This window comes from Salvelinus sp. IW2-2015, linkage group LG30, assembly GCF_002910315.2.
Source record: "Salvelinus sp. IW2-2015 linkage group LG30, ASM291031v2, whole genome shotgun sequence".
Lineage (NCBI taxonomy): Eukaryota > Metazoa > Chordata > Actinopteri > Salmoniformes > Salmonidae > Salvelinus > Salvelinus sp. IW2-2015.
Window position 1 is genome coordinate 9,003,531 of NC_036869.1, and position 19,420 is coordinate 9,022,950.

The 19,420-nt window shown below is 42.5% G+C and overlaps 1 protein-coding gene across 2 annotated transcripts; it reads left to right on the forward strand.

Moving 5' to 3' along the window:
* The first annotated feature begins 1,335 nt into the window (after positions 1 to 1,335).
* LOC111955289 (putative tyrosine carboxypeptidase MATCAP2) lies at positions 1,336 to 11,879 on the forward strand. Of its 2 annotated transcripts, none has more exons than XM_070436084.1 (7): positions 1,336 to 1,669; positions 3,124 to 3,893; positions 5,751 to 5,894; positions 8,153 to 8,285; positions 8,711 to 9,016; positions 9,432 to 9,529; positions 10,250 to 11,879. In XM_070436084.1, exons 1-7 carry the CDS (start codon positions 1,645 to 1,647, stop codon positions 10,415 to 10,417), a joined length of 1,644 nt encoding a protein of 547 aa, XP_070292185.1. In that variant the 5' UTR covers positions 1,336 to 1,644; the 3' UTR covers positions 10,418 to 11,879. The 2 variants fall into 2 exon arrangements, with proteins under 2 accessions (XP_070292185.1, XP_023831237.2); XM_023975469.2 differs by having other exon boundaries at positions 3,128 to 3,893.
* The last annotated feature ends 7,541 nt before the right edge of the window (positions 11,880 to 19,420 follow it).

The window sequence follows — 19,420 nt, forward strand, 5'->3', positions numbered from 1 at the left end:
AAAACCAGCCCCTTCGCATACCCCGATGTCTTTCTCCCAGACAAACTAAACAACTTCTTCACTCGCTTTGAGGACAATACAGTGCCACCGACACGGCCCGCTACCAAAACCTGCGGACTCTCCTTTACCGCAGCCAACGTGAGCAAAACATTTAAACGTGTTAACCCTCGCAAGGCTGCAGGCCCAAACGGCATCCCTAGCCGCGTCCTCAGAGCATGCGCAGACCAGCTGGCTGGTGTGTTTACGGACATATTCAATCAATCCCTATCCCAGTCTGCTGTTCCCACATGCTTCAAGAGGGCCACCATTGTTCCTGTTCCCAAGAAAGCTAAGGTAACTGAGCTAAACGACTATCTAAACGTGCTAAACGTAGCACTCACTTCCGTCATCATGAAGTGCTTTGAGAGACTAGTCAAGGATCATATCACCTCCACCATACCTGACACCCTAGACCCACTCCAATTTGCTTACCGCCCCAATAGGTCCACAGACGACGCAATCGCAATCACATTGCACACTGCCCTAACCCAACTGGACAAGAGGAATACCTATGTAAGAATGCTGTTCATCGARTACAGCTCAGCATTTAACACCATAGTACCCTCCAAACTCGTCATTAAGCTCGAGACCCTGGGTCTCAACCCCGCCCTGTGCAACTGGGTCCTGGACTTTCTGACGGGCCGCCCCCAGGTGGTGAGGGTAGGAAACAACATCCCCACCCGCTGATCCTCAACACTAAAGTGTATCTTTAATTCACAGTAGAATATTCATACTCGTAAATTCACTTTATGCTTTAAATCTTATTGAATGTATTCAAATGTCAAAWTACAAGTTTGCGACCATTRTTAAATCTTTCACACATCATGATACAAACTTGCGAATCATACTTGCAACCATGAATCATAAATAATGTGTGATCACGAAATTCAAAATACAAACCCAGGTAGTTCTGTGCTTCTGTCATCATTATAATCCCATCATTCAAGGCCCTACCTTCAGTGAGACATAAGGAGGATGGAATTTGACCTGCCCGGTTAAATGAAGCATAGGCTTTTCTTTATGCCATTGAGTCTGAGTCACAAATTTAAAACATGCAGAAATACATGGAATCAGATGAGCAGATATTGAATGAAGCTACATTTATGAAACAATTTGGTGGAATTTGTATGAGGTTTGGTTAAAAAAGTGAAAAACATAATACAAATATGTATAAACTGTAATGACACTTTGGAATAATATTAGTTGCAAAAAATCGAATCTCTTGTCTTTTTACTGAAAACGTCATCTCACAGAAGCGCAATCGTTTCTGTGTGACGTTGCCTGGGCACCATGGAAACCGCTCTTAGCTTGAGTCATTTCGTTCTTCAGTCTCTATAACAGTTTGAGAGCTACAGGAGCTACATGAGTACGGAATGACTGATGACATTCTCAGTTAGCTGGCTATCTGTTATCGTTAGTTGACCATCTAGCTTGCTAGCTAGCTAATCTTGTTTAGTTTGATCTAGCTACCTTGTTAGGTTAGTGACAGTTGGTAAACTGGTTAGCTAGCTACATTAGCTAAGGTTACGTATTAGCTAGCTACTAGTTTTTTTGCTTGGAAGACGTTGTTGTCAAGAGGTGGTCCACAGAAAAAGACTCGAATCAATGCTCGAATCAATAAAAGTCACTGGTATGTATGCACTTCATCTGTGTATGACTTGAATTTGCTTGAATTAGCTAACATTAGCTTTCCAATTTGTCCAGAAAGCCAGCAACAACATAAYCACACTGCACTTCAAACAGATCAAATGCTTATAATAAGTTGTGCTGCATATATGCTGAATTTCCACTCACTCTGAAACTGGCTGTTGTTTTGACACTCGTTCATTTTATGTTTTTAATAATAATAATGTATTACATTTTAAAGCGCTTCTAGAGCAAAAAACAACAAGCACTAGTATCAGGACAGGTCAACAAATAGAGGCCAAGCTAAAAGCTGCATCCTCTGAAGATGGAGAGGGTCAGTTTATGGCTTGAGCAGAGTGAGCTGGTCAGAGGATGGTAGATGATGGTGCTGGAGTCTGCTGATGATCTTGTAGAGACATTATGGACATGTTAGACATTATAAAGCAGTCATAACGTACATGCTTAACTTTTCAAGCACCTTTCAAGACACCAAAAGGCACTTTTACATACACAAGATAAAAAATCTATAAAAGCACACATTTAAAAGAGTAAGCATATAAAAAGTACACCAACATTGTTATAACAAGTCTAACAATGCATTATTACTGTCAGTAGCTGTTGCAGTACTTGTTAGTACATTGACATGGTCAAGGGATATTTATCCATTGTTAATGTATTTGTTCCATGACCAGCTACTGACTCATCTTTTGGAATGATTCAGCTTGGGTACTGTTATCTGAAATGGTTTGTTTTGAAATCTGTTGTTGCCATGTGATCTGCTGAAGTCCTGAATTGGTTGAGTTGTTAGTGCAGTGGTTGCATAGCTTCCACGTCAGTGCTCCTGTCTGAACAAAGTAGTTATACACAGTGTGATGACGCTCCTGGTCAACCAGCCCATCTCACTGGATCACAGGACACAAGGCTATACACTAGGGCTGCTACCCTGTCAGACTCTGGAGACACGATGGGAACCATTTGGCGACACGCCTACATAACTGACTGTGCTTTGTGCATAATAGTCCCACTAAGGACTGCTGGTACAATTGCTATAAAGCTGTAAATGGAGAGGTTGTCAGAAATGTCCATTTGGATATGTCCATTTGAGGTCTATGCACTATGATTCTATGAAATGGAGGAGGATAGAAGCAGCCTTTATTGCCTTGTGGTGAGTGAGTCAGTGTTGCTCTGCAAACCCAAACTAATGATATCACCCTCTGAGCTATTGAATAGTCCTCTATTGGGTTCTGTAAACAACACATGCACACATGACATAATTCACAGAAGTCTAGCTTTAGAGCTGAACTGGCTGCAGACTGAAGAAGCTCCTCTGTATCGTTCTGTAAGAGGATTAGTCTATGTACTGTTCAGTGAGTTAGTGAGAGAATCTAAAATAAGTAAGCTGCTGCGTCAGTATTACTGACTCAACCCTCGGTCAGTCATCATCACTTGTTGTTTCAGAAAGGCTCCATTGGCCAGAGATGGAGCAGTCTAAGAAGTATCTCCTGAGCTCGACAGTGCCGGTAAAGATGGAGATCTCTAAGAAGTACTCAAGCCCCACTGTGCCGGACAAGCAGCCTCTGAGCCCCACTCAGGTGTGCCTGGAGAAGCTGTCCTCCAGCATCCTCAAGGACCTCTTCACCACAGGAACCAGCAGCTACAATGTGCTCCTGCAGGGCGAGGAGGAGGAGAGACAGAGCCCAAAGCACTCCCCGTACCGCAGGCCCAAGAAGACTGTGAGATGTGCCTCTACAWCCWGCAGGTCACARGARAYCCACCYCRYTCCGTCTGTAACTCCTCTGTTACTGTTGGGCCAGCAGGGCAGCGGAGACACCAGGGACACCAGGCACTCCTCCCACCACCATGTCTTCTCCTCCGCCTCAGGGYGCTTCSCCAGCGGYCKKAAGSCAGCCCACAGCARCAKGGTCCTGGGTAGCARCATGMGCCTGTCCCCSCGCCCTGTRMCCCGGCCKCGGAAYACCTGCTTRWCCAGCTCACCCCGTACCAAGCTGCCCTCGCTGCCCAGAGGAGGGGCAATGCGGGAAGGGGAGAACGCCGGAATCAAGAAGCTTTGCATCCTCACTGCCATCAAGCCATCCAACGTGGAGAAGGAGAAGGTGAAGTTCTTCAAGTCTGACTTTAGCTACAATCCTCAGTTTGAGTACAGCAACCCCGTGTCTCCGCTGGTGCTGGCTCGCCACAACAATGCCTCCGACCGCTTCCTGACACAGGTGAGACACATGTCAATTAAGTAATAGTGTTTTTTTGGGCCATTTTAAACCATAAATCTCCCTACACATCAGCTATAACAGTGGAGAGGTGAGGAGCGAATTATCATGCCAATTACTGTTACAGGTAAGTCTAAGGACAGGAGACAAGTTTTATACAACTAAGGCAAGAGGTAGACTAGGCACAACAAACATTAAGCACTTCCAGAGGTCGGTACAGATGACCTACCCTGTCCTAAACCATGTCCCAAGTGCCCAATGCTACTGCTGAGCCGGCTGATTTTAAATAGTGAGGCACATTGTGCCGGGGTCAAGCCCAGAGCCTGTGGCCTAACAATTTCTCTCTGCCAATCCTCTTATTCTCCCAGGACTGAGCTGAAGTAAATCTGCCCACTCAGTGAAAGCCACGTAGCCAGGCAGCAGACAAACCCTGACAGACAAGCTTGGATAGATTAGTTGGGGGGAAAAGTGCTTTAAAACTCAAGCTTAGCACACCAGTCAGGGGGTGGAAAGAGACACCAGTGCTCTCTCTGTCTGAGCTGTAGTCTGGAGATCTATCCACATTAGTATTTATCAAATGGCTATCCACATTAGCCCTTATTCTGGCCAGATAGCCAACAAGCTACTCTAACAACAGATCAATAGCTGAGTGAGTATGTTAAAAGTTATGTTGTGATTACCCCAACAAGAGAGACAAGCGAAATCAGACATCGTAAAGGTTATTGGATACATGAATATTACTGAACATCTTTGTACCTCACACAATAGTTAGTGGAGCTACAAGAATGAATTGAGGGAGAAATCAATTTCCAATAAAATATTCTTTCAAGCACTACTGTAAATCACAGTGATTGTACTAGGTAGCCTGCTGTCTAACATATAGTTCAGTAGAATGAATAGAATGTAGTCTGGTCTAGTGTTTTGAGTGCGGTTGGAACCTAATAGCAACCCCTAAGGTGTTCTGTTGCGTGATTGCTATCTGGGTAACACTAGTATACCGATAGGAACCTATGGCAGCCTCTTTTGTTGAGTGAAGACTACAGAAAATGTAGGTAATGTGATCCTGTGGTGGACATTGCCGTTTGTGCTATTATGTTTACTTTCTTCCACTCCTGGTATTAGTATCGTTTTACACATTCCCATTGTGTATAACTGTGTGGCCATTCACTACACTGATGTAGAATAGAACCCCTTTTTTTGTTTTGATCCTCAATGCTGACAATCAACTGTTATTAAACTTCAGACGATGAAACACAAATTAGCCTATCTGCCCAACTTCATGTTGTTTAGGCTACCTCGTGCAGTAATCTTAACCCTGATAAGCTTCAGGAACTCATTTACACTGTGTGACTTCAACAGCTAATTGTACTATTGCGTAACAACTCCAGTTACTGTACATTTAACAGAACTGACTCGATTTCCGGTCTCTACTTGATCTCTATGGCGTGTGCGCTGGGGCGAGAGAGAGGATGATCTCTGTAATGATCTGTAGGGAGTAGGGACTGTCTCTATTAGGCCTAGTCCACAGCCCTGACCACACCACAGAGAGAAGAAAGAAAGCACTGTCCTGCCCTGGCCTTGCCACCTGACAAAACAACTCCAAGTGCTATTCCTAAAAGGGAGCTATTTATGTATATAGCCTAATCATAGATAGCTCTTTGCTATGCAGTATATCCCTCCAAACAAATCAACTGAAGGATGAGTCAAGTTCTTGTTATTTCCCTCAATATCATCTGAACACAAGTTGTACTCCTGAACTGAATCAAGCCTTTGTAGCTGTATCCTCACTGAGATAACACCTAAGTCCATCATTAGATTTTAGCATAATGTTTTCTGTCATTGTGTTTCTCTCCCCTACAGGCGGTGCGTATCATGGAGTTGGCCCTCCAGAAGTATGGTAATTATGAGAAGTTTGAGCAAGCCACAGGAGGCAACCTGCTCACCAAGTACCGTATCTGGTACCTGGTCAAGAAGTACATGGAAAAGGAGGGTTGTATTGGGGAGGTGAGAGGACATGGGCCAGCTGGAGTAATCTGATTCTAGAACTGTGGTCAAGGGCAACTTTTACCTGGAAAATGGTAGAAGGAACCCCTTACCACAGATCCAGGGTCAACTACAGCACCTTCAGAAAGGATTCACACCACTTGACTTTTTCCACATTTTGTTGTGTTACAGCCTGAATTTAAAATAGATTAAATATATATTTTTTGTCACTGGCCTACACACAATACTACATAATGTCAAAGTGGAATTATGTTTTTAGAAGTCTTGAGTCAATAAGTATTCAACCCCTCTGTTGTGGCAAGACTAAATAAGTTCAGGAGTAAAAATGTGCATAAAAGTCACGTAATAAGTTGCATGGACTCAATAATAGTTGCAATAATAYTGTTTAACATAATATCTCTGTACCCCACACATACAATTATCGGTCCCTCAGTCGAGCAGTGAATTTCAAACACAGATTCAACCACAAAGACTAGGGAGGTTTTCCAATGCCTCACAAAGAAAGGCACCTATTGGTAGATGGGTAAAAAAATTAAAGCAGACATTGAATATCCCTTTGAGCATGGAGAATCAATGGATTCAATGGAGATCAATACACCCAGTCACTACAAAYATACAGGCGTCCTTCCTAACTCAGTTGCCGGAGAGGAAGGAAACCGCCCATGGATTTCACCATGAGGCCAATTTTTTATTTTTTTATTTAACCTTTATTTAACTAGGCAAGTCAGTTAAGAACAAATTCTTATTTACAATGATGACCTACCAAAAGGCAAAAGGCCTTCTGCGGGGATGGGGGATTCAAAATAAATCAAATAAAAATATAGGACAAAACACACATCACGACAAGAGAGACAACACTACATAAAGAGAGACCTAAGACAACAACATAGCATGGCAGCAACACATGACAACACAGCATGGTAGCAACACAACATGACAACAAAATGATAAACACAACATGGCAGCAGCACAACATGGTAGCAGCACAAAAGAGGGTACAAACATTGTTGGGCACAGACAACAGCACAAAGGGAAAGAAGGTAGAGACAACATGATTGAGTCTTTGAATGAAGAGATTGAGATAAAGCTGTCCAGTTTGAGTGTTTGTTGCAGCTRGTTCCAGTTGCTAGCTGCAGCGAACTGAAAAGACAAGCGATCCAGAGATATGTGTGCTTTGGGCTCCTTTTTAACTGAATGTGACTGGCAGAACGTGTGTTGTATGTGGAGGATGAGGGCTGCAGTAGATATCTCAGAAATGGGGGAGTGAGGCCTAAGAGGGTTTTATAAATAAGCATCAACCAGTGGGTCTTGAGACAGGTTTACAGAGATGACCAGTTTACAGAGGAGTATAGAGTGCAGTGATGTGTCCAAAAAGGAGCATTGGTGGCAAATCTGATGGCCGAATGGTAAAGAACATATATTTTGGTGACCAATGGTGACTTTAAAAGAGTTGAATTGCTGTGATAGGAGAAAACTGAGGATGAATCAACAACATTGTAGTTACTCTACAATACTAACCTAATTGACAGAGGGGAAAGAAGGAAGCCTGTACAGAATAGTGTTGACTCAGGGGTGTGAATACTTATGTAAATGAGATATTTCTGTATTTCATTTAAATACATTTGCAAAAACTAAAAACATGTTTTCACTTTGTCGTTATTGGGTAAAATATATTTAATCTATTTTTAATTCAGGCTGTAACACAACAAAATGTGGTATAAGTCAAGGCGTATGAATGCTTTCTGAAGGCACTGTATGTTCATCCATCTAATGGTTATGTCAGAGAGCAGTTCCCAGGTGTACCATGGCTATAAAAGAACAGCCACACAGATACAGTAGAAGGCTGACATCCCCGACGTGACAGGCAACTTGTACAAGGTTTCCATTTCCATGAGCACATCCGCTTTACAGCCCTGTTGTTTTTGTTGAATAAATGAATAATAACTTCTGACACATTCTGAGCCATGAATGTCATAGAGACCATGGGAAACAGACATAATAAAATACCACTCTGCCTGCCTGGTTCATCTTGTTCCTCCTAAATCTCCCAAAAGAACAAACCCCCTAAGATCAATATAATTAACATTCTGCACACCCCAATCATAACAATTCCCACATAGTAACCCCATATTCTGCTATGGTACCATAGCGCTTATTAAGGTAGACGTTTCTTAACCACATATCTCTATGTGGTGTCTTTGCCAGATAGTGCTCCATATAAAGTGAGTCTCAACATCTCTCCCTCTCTCTGTTGTCAGATAGTGGTCAACGTGACAGACGACCTCCTCTCCAGAGCGTCCATGACGGTGGTGAACAGCCGGCCCACTCTGACCATCAACATTGCCACAGCCCGGGAACACTGGTTGGAYGGCATGCTACGACACGAGATCGGTTGGTACTATAACTCCATTATACCTCTAGGMGTGCTTAGTTTTGTCAAGAGGTGCACAAATCCCAGTGTTTGTTCCAGTATTGCAGCCACACAGTAATGTATTTCAAGGGTAACATAATGCACACAGTTGTCCTGGATCAGGGAGAATGGGTCAGAAGTGCTAGGTGCAAAATATGTATTGGTTGATAAGAGGCACTTCCACAACCACAGCACATTTAAATGAACACAATCATTACTCATGGTCCTGGACCACTCAATACTGAACTTGCTGTTCGCTCGCAGTAATTCACCGGCCCACTAGTCTGCTCTGCTGTACTCAGCAGCACTGTTATTTTTTCTAGYATGAGGTCAGCTTGGGACTCTTCACCCTGTTGGTGAAATATAGCCACTGCGATCATTTCCTGTGTCTGTGCCCTCTGCCCAGGCACACACTACTTCCGGGGCATCAACAACGCCCAGCAGCCGTGGAACAGCGGAGTCGGCAGGAAGAAGCACAACCTCCGACCTTTGAACCCCACGGAGGAGGGGCTGGCCAGCATCCATTCTGTCCTGTTCCGTAAGGACCCTACCCTGTGGAGGGCTGCCTTGCTCTACTACACTGTGTACCAGGCCAGCCGCATGTCCTTCTCTCAGCTGTTCCACAGCCTGGGACGCTTTGTCCAGGACCCCAACACACGCTGGGACTATTGTGTACGAGCCAAGAGGGGACAGACCAACACCGCACAGCCAGGTAACTAACACAGACACAACCGTTTGTTCACACGCTCATCCAGATGTAGTATCTTCATTTGAGCCGGTTTGCTACAGCAGGAAAATAATCCTACAGCAACAGGAAATGTGAATTATTATGTGGATTATAATTAATGGACATTTTTGTAGGAGTCGATACATCTTTCGTAAGGAAAAATCAAGTCTGAAATTTGAAGGTGTAAATTGCAAACTTCAGAAGCCTTTTTAAACCTCCGATACACTACACGTTCTAAATGTTCTGCATTGCAGGAAAGTTCTCCTGCTTTTCCTCCTACTGGAGTCAGCATTTTCTACCAGGCCTTGGCTGCTTTTAACTTCTGATGTAATGAATGTGGACTTGGCTGTTTCAGTACGTACTGATGTCATCTCCATGGGCTTGTTGTTGTATATTTCAGGTTGTTTCAGTAAGGACCAGGTTTACCTGGATGGCATCCTGAAGATCCTGAGACACAGAGAGAAGATTGACTTCCAGCTGCTAATGTCCCTGGGGAAGGTGGGTAACAGGGGGTCTGTTTAATATATCAGACTAGGACCCATAGACATAGCAAGAGTAGGTTTATCAGGAGGCTGCCTAACCTGCATCCTATGCCTTTTTGTGCGTAATGATTATTTTTCAAAGGGTGTGCATTACACTGCAGACAGGAGACACAAAGGCGATGTGTTTGACTGCACAGCTTTCGTATTGCTCTCCTCTCTCCTTCACCATAACTACAATGCCTATTTGCACATGAATTTAAATMAGATGCCAGGCTGAAAAAGCTTACGTAAATACAGCAGTATGAGGAGAAAGCAGAGCAGACCATATTATTACTTCAGGCATAGAGAGGGAACACATGACTRAATGTGTTTCACACAGATGGGCTTCCAGTGTTACTGCTGTCTGTTCTAGGCATATCTGTATAGCACAGGTGGCCAACTCTCCTCCTAGAGAGCTACTTGGTATGCAGGCTTTTGTTCCTGCCCTGCTCTAGCACATCTGATTCTAATGAGCTGCTCATCAGAGCATGGATTCGCAGTTCCTGGTGTGTTAGAGTAGGGCTGGAACAAAAGCCTGCCTGGAGGAGGGTTGGCCAGTGGCACTCCCTGCTGAATAGAAACCTGCTTGTATTACATTATTCCATCTTGATTGTTTCTGTCTATCTGATGTTTTTGTTTGCTTGTTCTAAAACAAATTAGCATGATCTCGATTGTTTCTGTCTGTCTGCTTGKCCAGGTGTCGTACGAGGACGTGGATCGGCTGAAAGGCCTGGCGCAGATGGAGCCCGTGAGGATACCTCACTTCCTGCAGGACACAGCGTGCTACGCTGAACAGCTGGAGAAGATTATGGAGGTCAACCAGCTGACTGACGAGGAGCTCGGGGTGCTCATCCGAGAGGACTAGTGGGCSTGCACACTCAGTTACTCCAGCACATAGCTTTTATAGGTTAACAGCAACCGGACCAAGATCCATTTGGGATTGAAACGTTTTGTAAATAACAAAGGCATAGAGGTTGTTATAAAGGTATGTGTTGGAGTATGTGAGTGTGCGGGTTCTTCTGTCCCAGTACCCCATGAAAAGTGACCATATGCTCCTCATCTGAGCATACCCAGAAAGAAGTGACCCCTGACCCTCCAGCATGCCACACTTCCACCGAGCTACTGAGCTACCGAAACCTCATTAAAGTCAGTGACATCATTCACAGTGACAACCCTGCATCTCTCACTACCACCCCCAACAGGCAAAATGGCATATGATGTCATGATGATGTAGTTTCCTGGTTGAAAACGGGTTTTCTACCACGTATGGTAGCTGTGTGKCGTGACATGACTTGTGCAGCGTACTGTATTGTATGTAGGGTTTCCCTCTCCATCTCTCTCTTGCACCCCAAAGCTAAGTGCACTTCTATTTTCAATCTTCTGTTCCAAAAACTAATGGGTTCCTATGCTTTTACTGTGCCCTTGGTTGGTTGCTGTTCTGATAGTTGATGTTCAGGGAATTACCCATGAACCAGAGAGAGTGTGTGGTTGTCAGGATCGGGCTGCAGTATGAGACATACAGGAGAGAGATGGCTATGGTATCATAAAAGCACAACACTGATTCATGATGTGCCAGGTCACAGTGGAGGAAGGCATGTGGAAGAGGCAACCTAACGAAGCACAAGACAGCAGCATAGTGCTGAGATAGTAGGATTGTGACAGCATAGAAGTGCATTGTGGATCATATGTATTTGTGCCCCGTTGATGTATCCGGCAAGAGGTAACCTTGGTGCAGCAGCATCAATCCCTACAAACACCCACCGTCTTAAGATTTGCACTTTTCTCTCCAGAATTTATAACCTTTCACCTATGAACTTTGAACTGCTTTGTTTCTGGCAGTTTCCTTAGAGATAACCTTATAACCTTACACTGATGAACTTTCCTTGCTGCATTTTAAAACCAACCAATAGGCCTATTGTTTTTAAAGGCACAGTACAACAGTAATATTGTACTGTAATGTTTTTCTCCGTTTGTCAAACATGATTGACAGGTTGTTGATGTTCTTGCTTTTGGTACATGTTATGAGAACTGAACACTGTGATATTTGATAAATATTGTTCTATTGACACTTCCACCAAGCCTGGTCCTAGATCAGTTTGTGCCGTCTTGCCAATAGTTATTTCCAATGACCATAGGAGTTGGCAGGACAGCACAAACTGATCTGATCTGTAGGTAGCATGTTTGCTGCCGATACTTCACCACAAATGGCCCTGGCCAGATCCAACTGTATGATGAGCACTATGTATTGTATTGTACTGTATTTTAATACCTCCTGATGTTCACTGAAGCCCTGGGAAACCCTAATAAAGTGGATCCATCACCTTGGAGATTGACTTTGTGTTTCTGTCTGTTCTCAATCTGAGGAAAGAGGTGTTGCAGTCACCTTGTCGCTTCATTAATCTCCGGTTTCGCTGTGAAACTTGACTCCATTGTGGCTCTGTGTTTATTGGCACCTACATGCTGGACAATAGGCCTCTGTCTACACGGATCACCAACAAGAACATGGCCTCTTATCCTGGGTGTCCACTCTGCTCCATAGAACCTGGGTCGTATTCACTAGGCATGAAATGGAAGAAAACAGGCTGAAACAGGGAGGTACTATCTGAACTTGTCCAATAAGAAATGCTTGTTTTAATTTTCTGTTTCAGAATGTTCTTAAACGTTTTTCTACGGGTGTGCCCTGATTTGTTAAACGAATAGGTGCTTATCGTACTTGAGACAACTTCATAGTGTGGGCTGGTCAGGAGGTGTTTTCTATGGTTAGATATGGGTGTTTATCAGTGGAGGCTGCTGAGGGGAGGATGGCTCATAATAATAGCTGGAATGGAGTCAATGGAAAGGTATCCACCACATGCATGTGTTTGATACCATTCCATTGACTCCATTTCAGCCATTATTTTGAGCCATCCTCCCCTCAGCAGCCTTCACCGGTGTTTATAGTCTATCGGTCAAGCTTGACCTGGCTGTTATTGTGTTATACTACTAACAATGGAATCAGGTTCATTTTAACATGGGAACCAGATGATAAATGTATGAGATTCAATTTTTTACGCAAGGCACTGTCAAAAGCCAAGTTTCTAAACATTCTGAGACAGTTTTTCTTTTGTTAGAGCATGTTTCACATGGCTTGGAAGCCAACCATAAATATTTCACAGAGCCATTTTGTTTTAGAAGCTTGTCTGGTAGAAGTGGGTTAAATGTTTGTAGGACAGGTGTGACAGCTGATGTGTGGGTGGGCTCAATGAGAGGAAGCCTCTGCAGTCCACATCTTTCACCGCTAGAGGGCAGTCCCATCCACTACTTTCTCCATAGCTCTATTCGGCAGGGATATGATTAGACTATGATATGTGAAATCACTTAAAAACGGAAGAAAGCGGCAACTCAACTCCCAACATCATATACCAATGATGAAAGTAGAATTATGAACATTACAAAAGGTGCATTTTACTTTAAACACATTCCATCCTAATGTGACAGAGCCAGTATTGACCGATAGTAACCATACTCTTAGTGAGGATATGCTTGTATACATGACATCACAGACCGAAGGTTCCTTCTAAARTTCCTCATCCTGTAATACATGATGCTGACAGTGATGTAACCATAGCAACAGAGGATGTAACATCCCCCAAGCACAGTTCACTCCGACATGTGCCACTGAAAGAAGAACTTGGCTGAACTGAAACGGATAAGCTGTCTCAAGAGCAGAGCTCGACACTTTCCAGGCACACTTACCTTCAGGATGTCACAGCTTCCAAAATAGGAACCTCAGAGATGAATAGTCCTTATTTTCACATGAATCATCTGGTTGGAAAGCCAGGTCTACTTTTTTAGGATACTGATAAAGAACAATCTTAAATGTCTGCCCACATGACAAAATACTACAGTTTACTATAGAATACTACAATACTTACTATAGAATTATAACGGAAACTGTAGTATACTGTAGAATACTATACTACACACTGTAGGATCCACTGATCATGTGTATTGTAGTACTTACTATAGAATGTTGTAGTATACAGTAGAATACTGTACTATGCACTTTTATAACTATAGTACCACACTACAGTGTTTCATTTGCATATACACTGCCAGTTCCCCTCCCCCATATCGCAGTTTGAGACACCAACAAGTGAGAAACCTACATGCTATGTATAGACCATATATTGTGTTCCCTGAATGAACCTAAATATGCTGCACTGTACGCAAATTCTGAAACAATGTCTACTCTGAAAAAAAATTCAACTATAGTAGGCCTATTTATAGTGGTAGCCAACACACTTCAATGCAAAAGATCAACTGTCTGTTCACCTGTTCTACTACTATTCTACTATATGTTATAAACCTCGCTCCCTTTCGGATGCATAGAGCAAAAACTTGAAATTATAATAGCCTATCTAATAGGCCCAATTAAATYAGATGTGCTCATGGTAATTTGTTGTATGGCTACTTCAGAAATATGAACTTATCATAGCCAGAAAAAGTGCAATGGTTATGATATACACTGAATTTACAAAACATTAAGAACACCTTCCTAATATCGAGTTGCACTCCCCATTTTGCCCTCAGAACAGCCTCAATTCGTGGACGCATGGTGTCGAAAATGTTCCACGGGGATGCTGGCCCATGTTGACTCCAATCCTTCCCACAGTTGTGTCAAGTTGGCTGGATGTCCTTTGGGTGAGGACCCATTTTTGATACATACGGGAAACTGTTGAGCTTGAAAAACCCAGCAGCATTGCAGTTCTGGCTAACCTAGTCTCAGTGCATTTCGTATTATTCTGTATGTAAATCTGTACGTAGACCCTCCATTTAATATATGTTACGTTTCGTATGGTATGTATTAATTTGTGGATGTCCATCATCCATTTCATATGATTTGTTACGAATTACAATTTGTATGGTATTTTACGAATTTGCAACTAGTTAGCATGTTAGCTAACTCTTCCCCTAACCATAACCTTAACCCTTTAACCTAGCCATCTAGCTAATGTTAGCGACAACATATTGGAATTCGTAACATATCACACATTTTTCAAGTACATAACATATTTAGCAAAATAGCTAAAAAGTAGTAAGTAGTTGAAAAGTTGCTAATTAGCTAAAATACTAAAGTTGTCCATGACGAGATTTGAACACACAACCTTTGGGTTGCTAGATCTTCAAGTTATATGCCCACCCACCTTTCATTTTTGCCTTAAGTAGCCTTTTGTCTTAAGAATTTTAAATGGATTCCATTGAGATTGTATCACTGGCTGACACACAACACCCCATAATGTCAAAGTGGAAGTATGTTTTTATATATATATATATATTTTTTTTTACAAATGAATGAAAAATGAAAAGCTGAAACGTCTTGAGTCAATAAGAATTCAACTCTTTTGTTATGGCAAGCCTACATCAATTCAGGAGTAAAAATGTGCTTAACATGATTTTTTAATGACTTTCTGTACCCCACACATACAATTATCTGTAAGTGGCTGCATCATGATATGGGTATGCTTGTCATTGACAAGAACTAGGGAGTTTTTTTTCACAGGGTGCAACTTCACTTTTAGAAGTGGGAGGGGGGGCATTTAAAAACAATCCAGTTGGATAAACACTCCAAACAGCCTCCCGACCGCTCGGAGGCGTCCGCATGGTCCAAAAGCACACCGTTGCTTTGTTTTGTATCACATTCTAATGATAAAACTGGGAGGGACAAAAATGCAATTTCAGAATGTCCCCCCGTCCCCAGTGAAAGTTATGCACCGTTTTTTTMGGTTGATAAATAGCTGAGCTAAGCACAGGCAAAATCCTGGAGTTAAACCTGGTTCAGTCTGCTTTCCAACAGACACTGGGAGACAGATTCACCTTTCAGCAGGACAATAACCGGAAACACAAAGACAAATATAAACTGGAGTTGCTTACCAAGACGACATTGGATGTTCCTGYGTGGTCTAGTTACAGTTTTGGCTTAAATCAGCTTGAAACTCTATGGCAACACTTTAAAATGGCTGTCTAGCAATGATAAACAACAAACATGACAGAACTTGAAGATTTTTTTCAATAATGTGCAAATATTGTACAATCCAGGTGTGCAAAGCTCATAGAGTCTTACCCAGAAAGACTCACAGCTGTAATCGCTGCCAAAGGTGATTCTAACATGTATTTAGTCAGGGGATTGAACACTGTAGTTCAGAGATCAGTGTGTGTGTGTGTGCGCCCATACTGTATCCTATCTTCAACTGGACAGACAGTGTTGGAAGGAGCTAGTAATTGGTTGCCGGGCTCCATGTCAAGTTGCCTCACTTCAGTTTACTCACTTACTTAWGGCACTGCCTACTCCTGATGATTCGTTTTTCAAATCATATGAGCAAAAAATATTTCACTTTATCTGGTATGCTAAACCAGACAAAATAAAGCATTCCTATCTATATAATGAATAGGGTGGGTTGAGATGGTTGAATATAAAAGCACTTAACCMCTCTCTAAAAGCTTCACTTATACAAAAGTTTTACTTGAACCCAAAATGGTTCTGAAGTAGATTACTAAGAAAAGCTCATCCATTTAAAAAAAATTGCCTTTTTGTCTTTGTGCAGATTGCTGTGTCTCATTTTCGATTAATTGAAAATGACACTTTTTTCAAACAAGCATTGCAGAGCTGGCTACAATTTCAATMTCATCGCCCTGAAAAGATAGAACAAATATTATGGCTGAACTCAAATGTGCTGGTTGATAAAATAGCTGTATTTATGGGAAAGATGTTTGAAAAGGGTATTTTGTTCTTAAATGATATTGTAAATTGGAATGGTAGAGTTATGTCTTTCATGGAGTTATCAGAATTGTACGGGAAGGTCTGCTCATTCCAAGAGTACAAACAATTGATTACAGCATTATCCCAAAAATAGAGGAGGCAGGTGGCAGCGGGAGGAGATAGGGAACTGGTCTTTCTGCCAAATATAAAGGATCAAAACTGGCAGAGGAATAAAAATTGCATAAATAGGAAAGTATACCAGTTTCATTTGAGGACCAGTATGCTGACAACTGTACCACACAGATTGCAAAATAGTTGGGATCCGATTCCATGGTACAGGGTGTGTGAGTTGATATATAAAATGACGCAAGATTCAAGACTTCGTGTTTTTCAGCTAAAATTATTATATAGAATTCTTGCCACCAACAAAATGTTGAATATTTAGAGCGCAAAATCCTCGAAGCTCTGCAGATTTTGTTGTGAGGATACAGAATCAATAGACCATTTATTTTGGTATTGCCCTCAGGTAGCCTGTTTCTGGTCTCAGGTTCAGGAATGGCTGAAAATGCAAAACATTGATCTAAAATTGACCCTAGAAATAGTACTGTTAGGAGATCTGGAGAGACCYGGTCACTCAATTACTAATATACTAATACTCTAAGTAAAAGTATTTATCTATCTTCAACTCGCAATCTGTGGATTCTATTCGATTAGATAGAAATTGTACGTTAAACATCACCGCATAGTTGAAAGATATATGTTGCGTAGAAATCCAAAGTGGGTGGCCAGCAGAGATGGGTGGGATGGGCTGAGGGAAGCTGAGGGTTGGGATGTGGAATTGGAGACAGGTGGGAGTGGAGTTGCTGGGCGGGAGATAGAATGATGGTCAAATATAAAAGTATAAAAAATAAAACATAAAAAGTCTGAATGACAATGAGGGGCAGTGTTTTTACAGCTAATGCTGGTTTACCTGAGGCTGATGCAGTGCAGGTGTTTGTACACATGAATATACACACACACTCTCATTCAAATACACACATACACACACGTGTAAATAGTGCCAGACATGCACTCAAACATATACAGTTGACCTTGCTGTTATGATTTTAGTTGTCCTTGATGTCCTTTGTTTTTATTGTGCATTGATTTTCGGTTTGCTTGGAGCACTGGGGTTTCTGGGGTAGGGAAATGGAATACATTTAATTGTTTATTATTTTTCTCTTGGGGGGGGGGGGGGATGTGGGAGGGGTCTCGGATGGTTGAGGGCAGCTATTGGGGAACTTGGAGGGTTCGGGTCCCCGTTTTTTGGCCTTGTGGGAAGATCTGTTGACATGCACTTGAGCAGGGCATTGACCCTGGGATGCTTCGGTGTAGTCGCTCTAAAATGGGAGTCTGTTGGGATGACTGGTGTAGTTGTTGAGGCTTCACTGCAAGTATATTGTAAGTTTTGGATAGTCAATTTAAAAAATTAAAATTGTCTCACTTCAACAAACCAGCAACGAGAGCTGTTTACATAATTAAATAGAGCGCTTTTAATGGCTTAAACAGCTAAGCTCCAGCCTCCCATTTCCTCACGGAGTTAAATGTACCATGTTAATGTGCATCAGTGTGCAAGCTATAGGCTACAGCCGTTATGTACAGTGCATTCAGAAAGTATTCAGACCCCATGACTTTTTCCACATTTAGTTAACTTAGCCTTATCTAAATAATGGATTATTCTTTTCCCATACATCTACAACAAATAAACCCCAAATGAATAAGCAAAAACATATTTTTTTGCAAATATATAACAATTACTCAGTACTTTGTTGAAGCATCTTTGGCAGCGATTACAGCCTTGAGTCTTCTTGGGTATACGTTACAAGGCTTGACCCACCTGTAATTTGGGGAGTTTCGTCCATTCTTCTCTGCAGATCCTCTCAAGCTCTGTCAGGTTGGATGGGAAGCGTTGCTGCACAGCTATTTTCAGGTCTCTCCAGAGATGTTCGATTGGGCTCAAGTCCGGGCTCTGGCTGGGCCACTCAAAGACATTCAGAGACTTGTCCTGAAGCCACTCCTGCATGGTCTTGGCTGTGTGCTTAGGGTTGTTGTCCTGTTGGAAGGTGAACCTTCACCCCAATCGGAGGTCCTGAGCAGGTTTTCCATCAAGGATCTCTCTGTACTTTGCTCCGTTCATCTTTCCCTAGATCCTGTCTAGTCTCCCAGTTCCTGCCGCTGAAAAACCTCCCCACAGCATGATAACTGTAGGGATGGTGCCAGGTTTCCTCCAGATGTGACGCTTAGCATTCAGGTCAAAGAGTTCAATCTTGGTTTCATCAGARCAAAGAATCTTGTTTCTCATGGTCGGAGTCCTTTAGGTGCCTTTTGGCAAACGCCAAGTGGGCTYTCATGTGCCTTTTACAGAGTAGTGGCTTCCGTCTAGCATAAAGGCCTGAGTGCTGCGCGGTTGGCTGTCCTCCTTGAAGGTTCTCCAATCTRCACGGAGGCACTCTGGAGCTCTGTCAGAGTAAGCATCGGGTTATTGGTCACCTCCCTGACCAAGGCCCTTCTCCCCCGATTGCTCAGTTTGGCCGATCGGCCAGCTCTAGGAAGAGTCTTGGTGATTCCAAACTTCTTCCATTTAAGAATGATGGAGGCCACTGTGTTCTTGGGGACCTTCAATGCTGCAGAAATGTTTTGGTACCCTTCCCCAGATCTCTACCTCGACACAATCCTGTCTCGGAGCTCTACGGACAATTCCTTCGACCTCATGGCTTGGTTTTTGCTCTGACATGCACTGTCATCTGTGGGACCTTATATAGACAGGTCTGTGCCTTTCCAAATCATGTCCAATCGAGATGTCCACAGGTGGACTCCATTCAAGTTATAGAAACATCTCTAGGATGATCAATTGAAACAGGATGCACCTGAGCTCAATTGAGTCTCATAGGGTCTGAATACTTATGTAAATATTTTTATATATATAAATGTGCAACAATTCTAAAAGCCTGTTTACACTTTGTCATTATGGGGTGTTGTGTGTAGATTGTCATTATGGGGTATTGTGTGTAGATTGATTAAATTCATTTTTTRCCTCAGCAATTATAGAATAAGGCTGTAACGTAACAAAATGTGGGAAAAAGGGGTAAG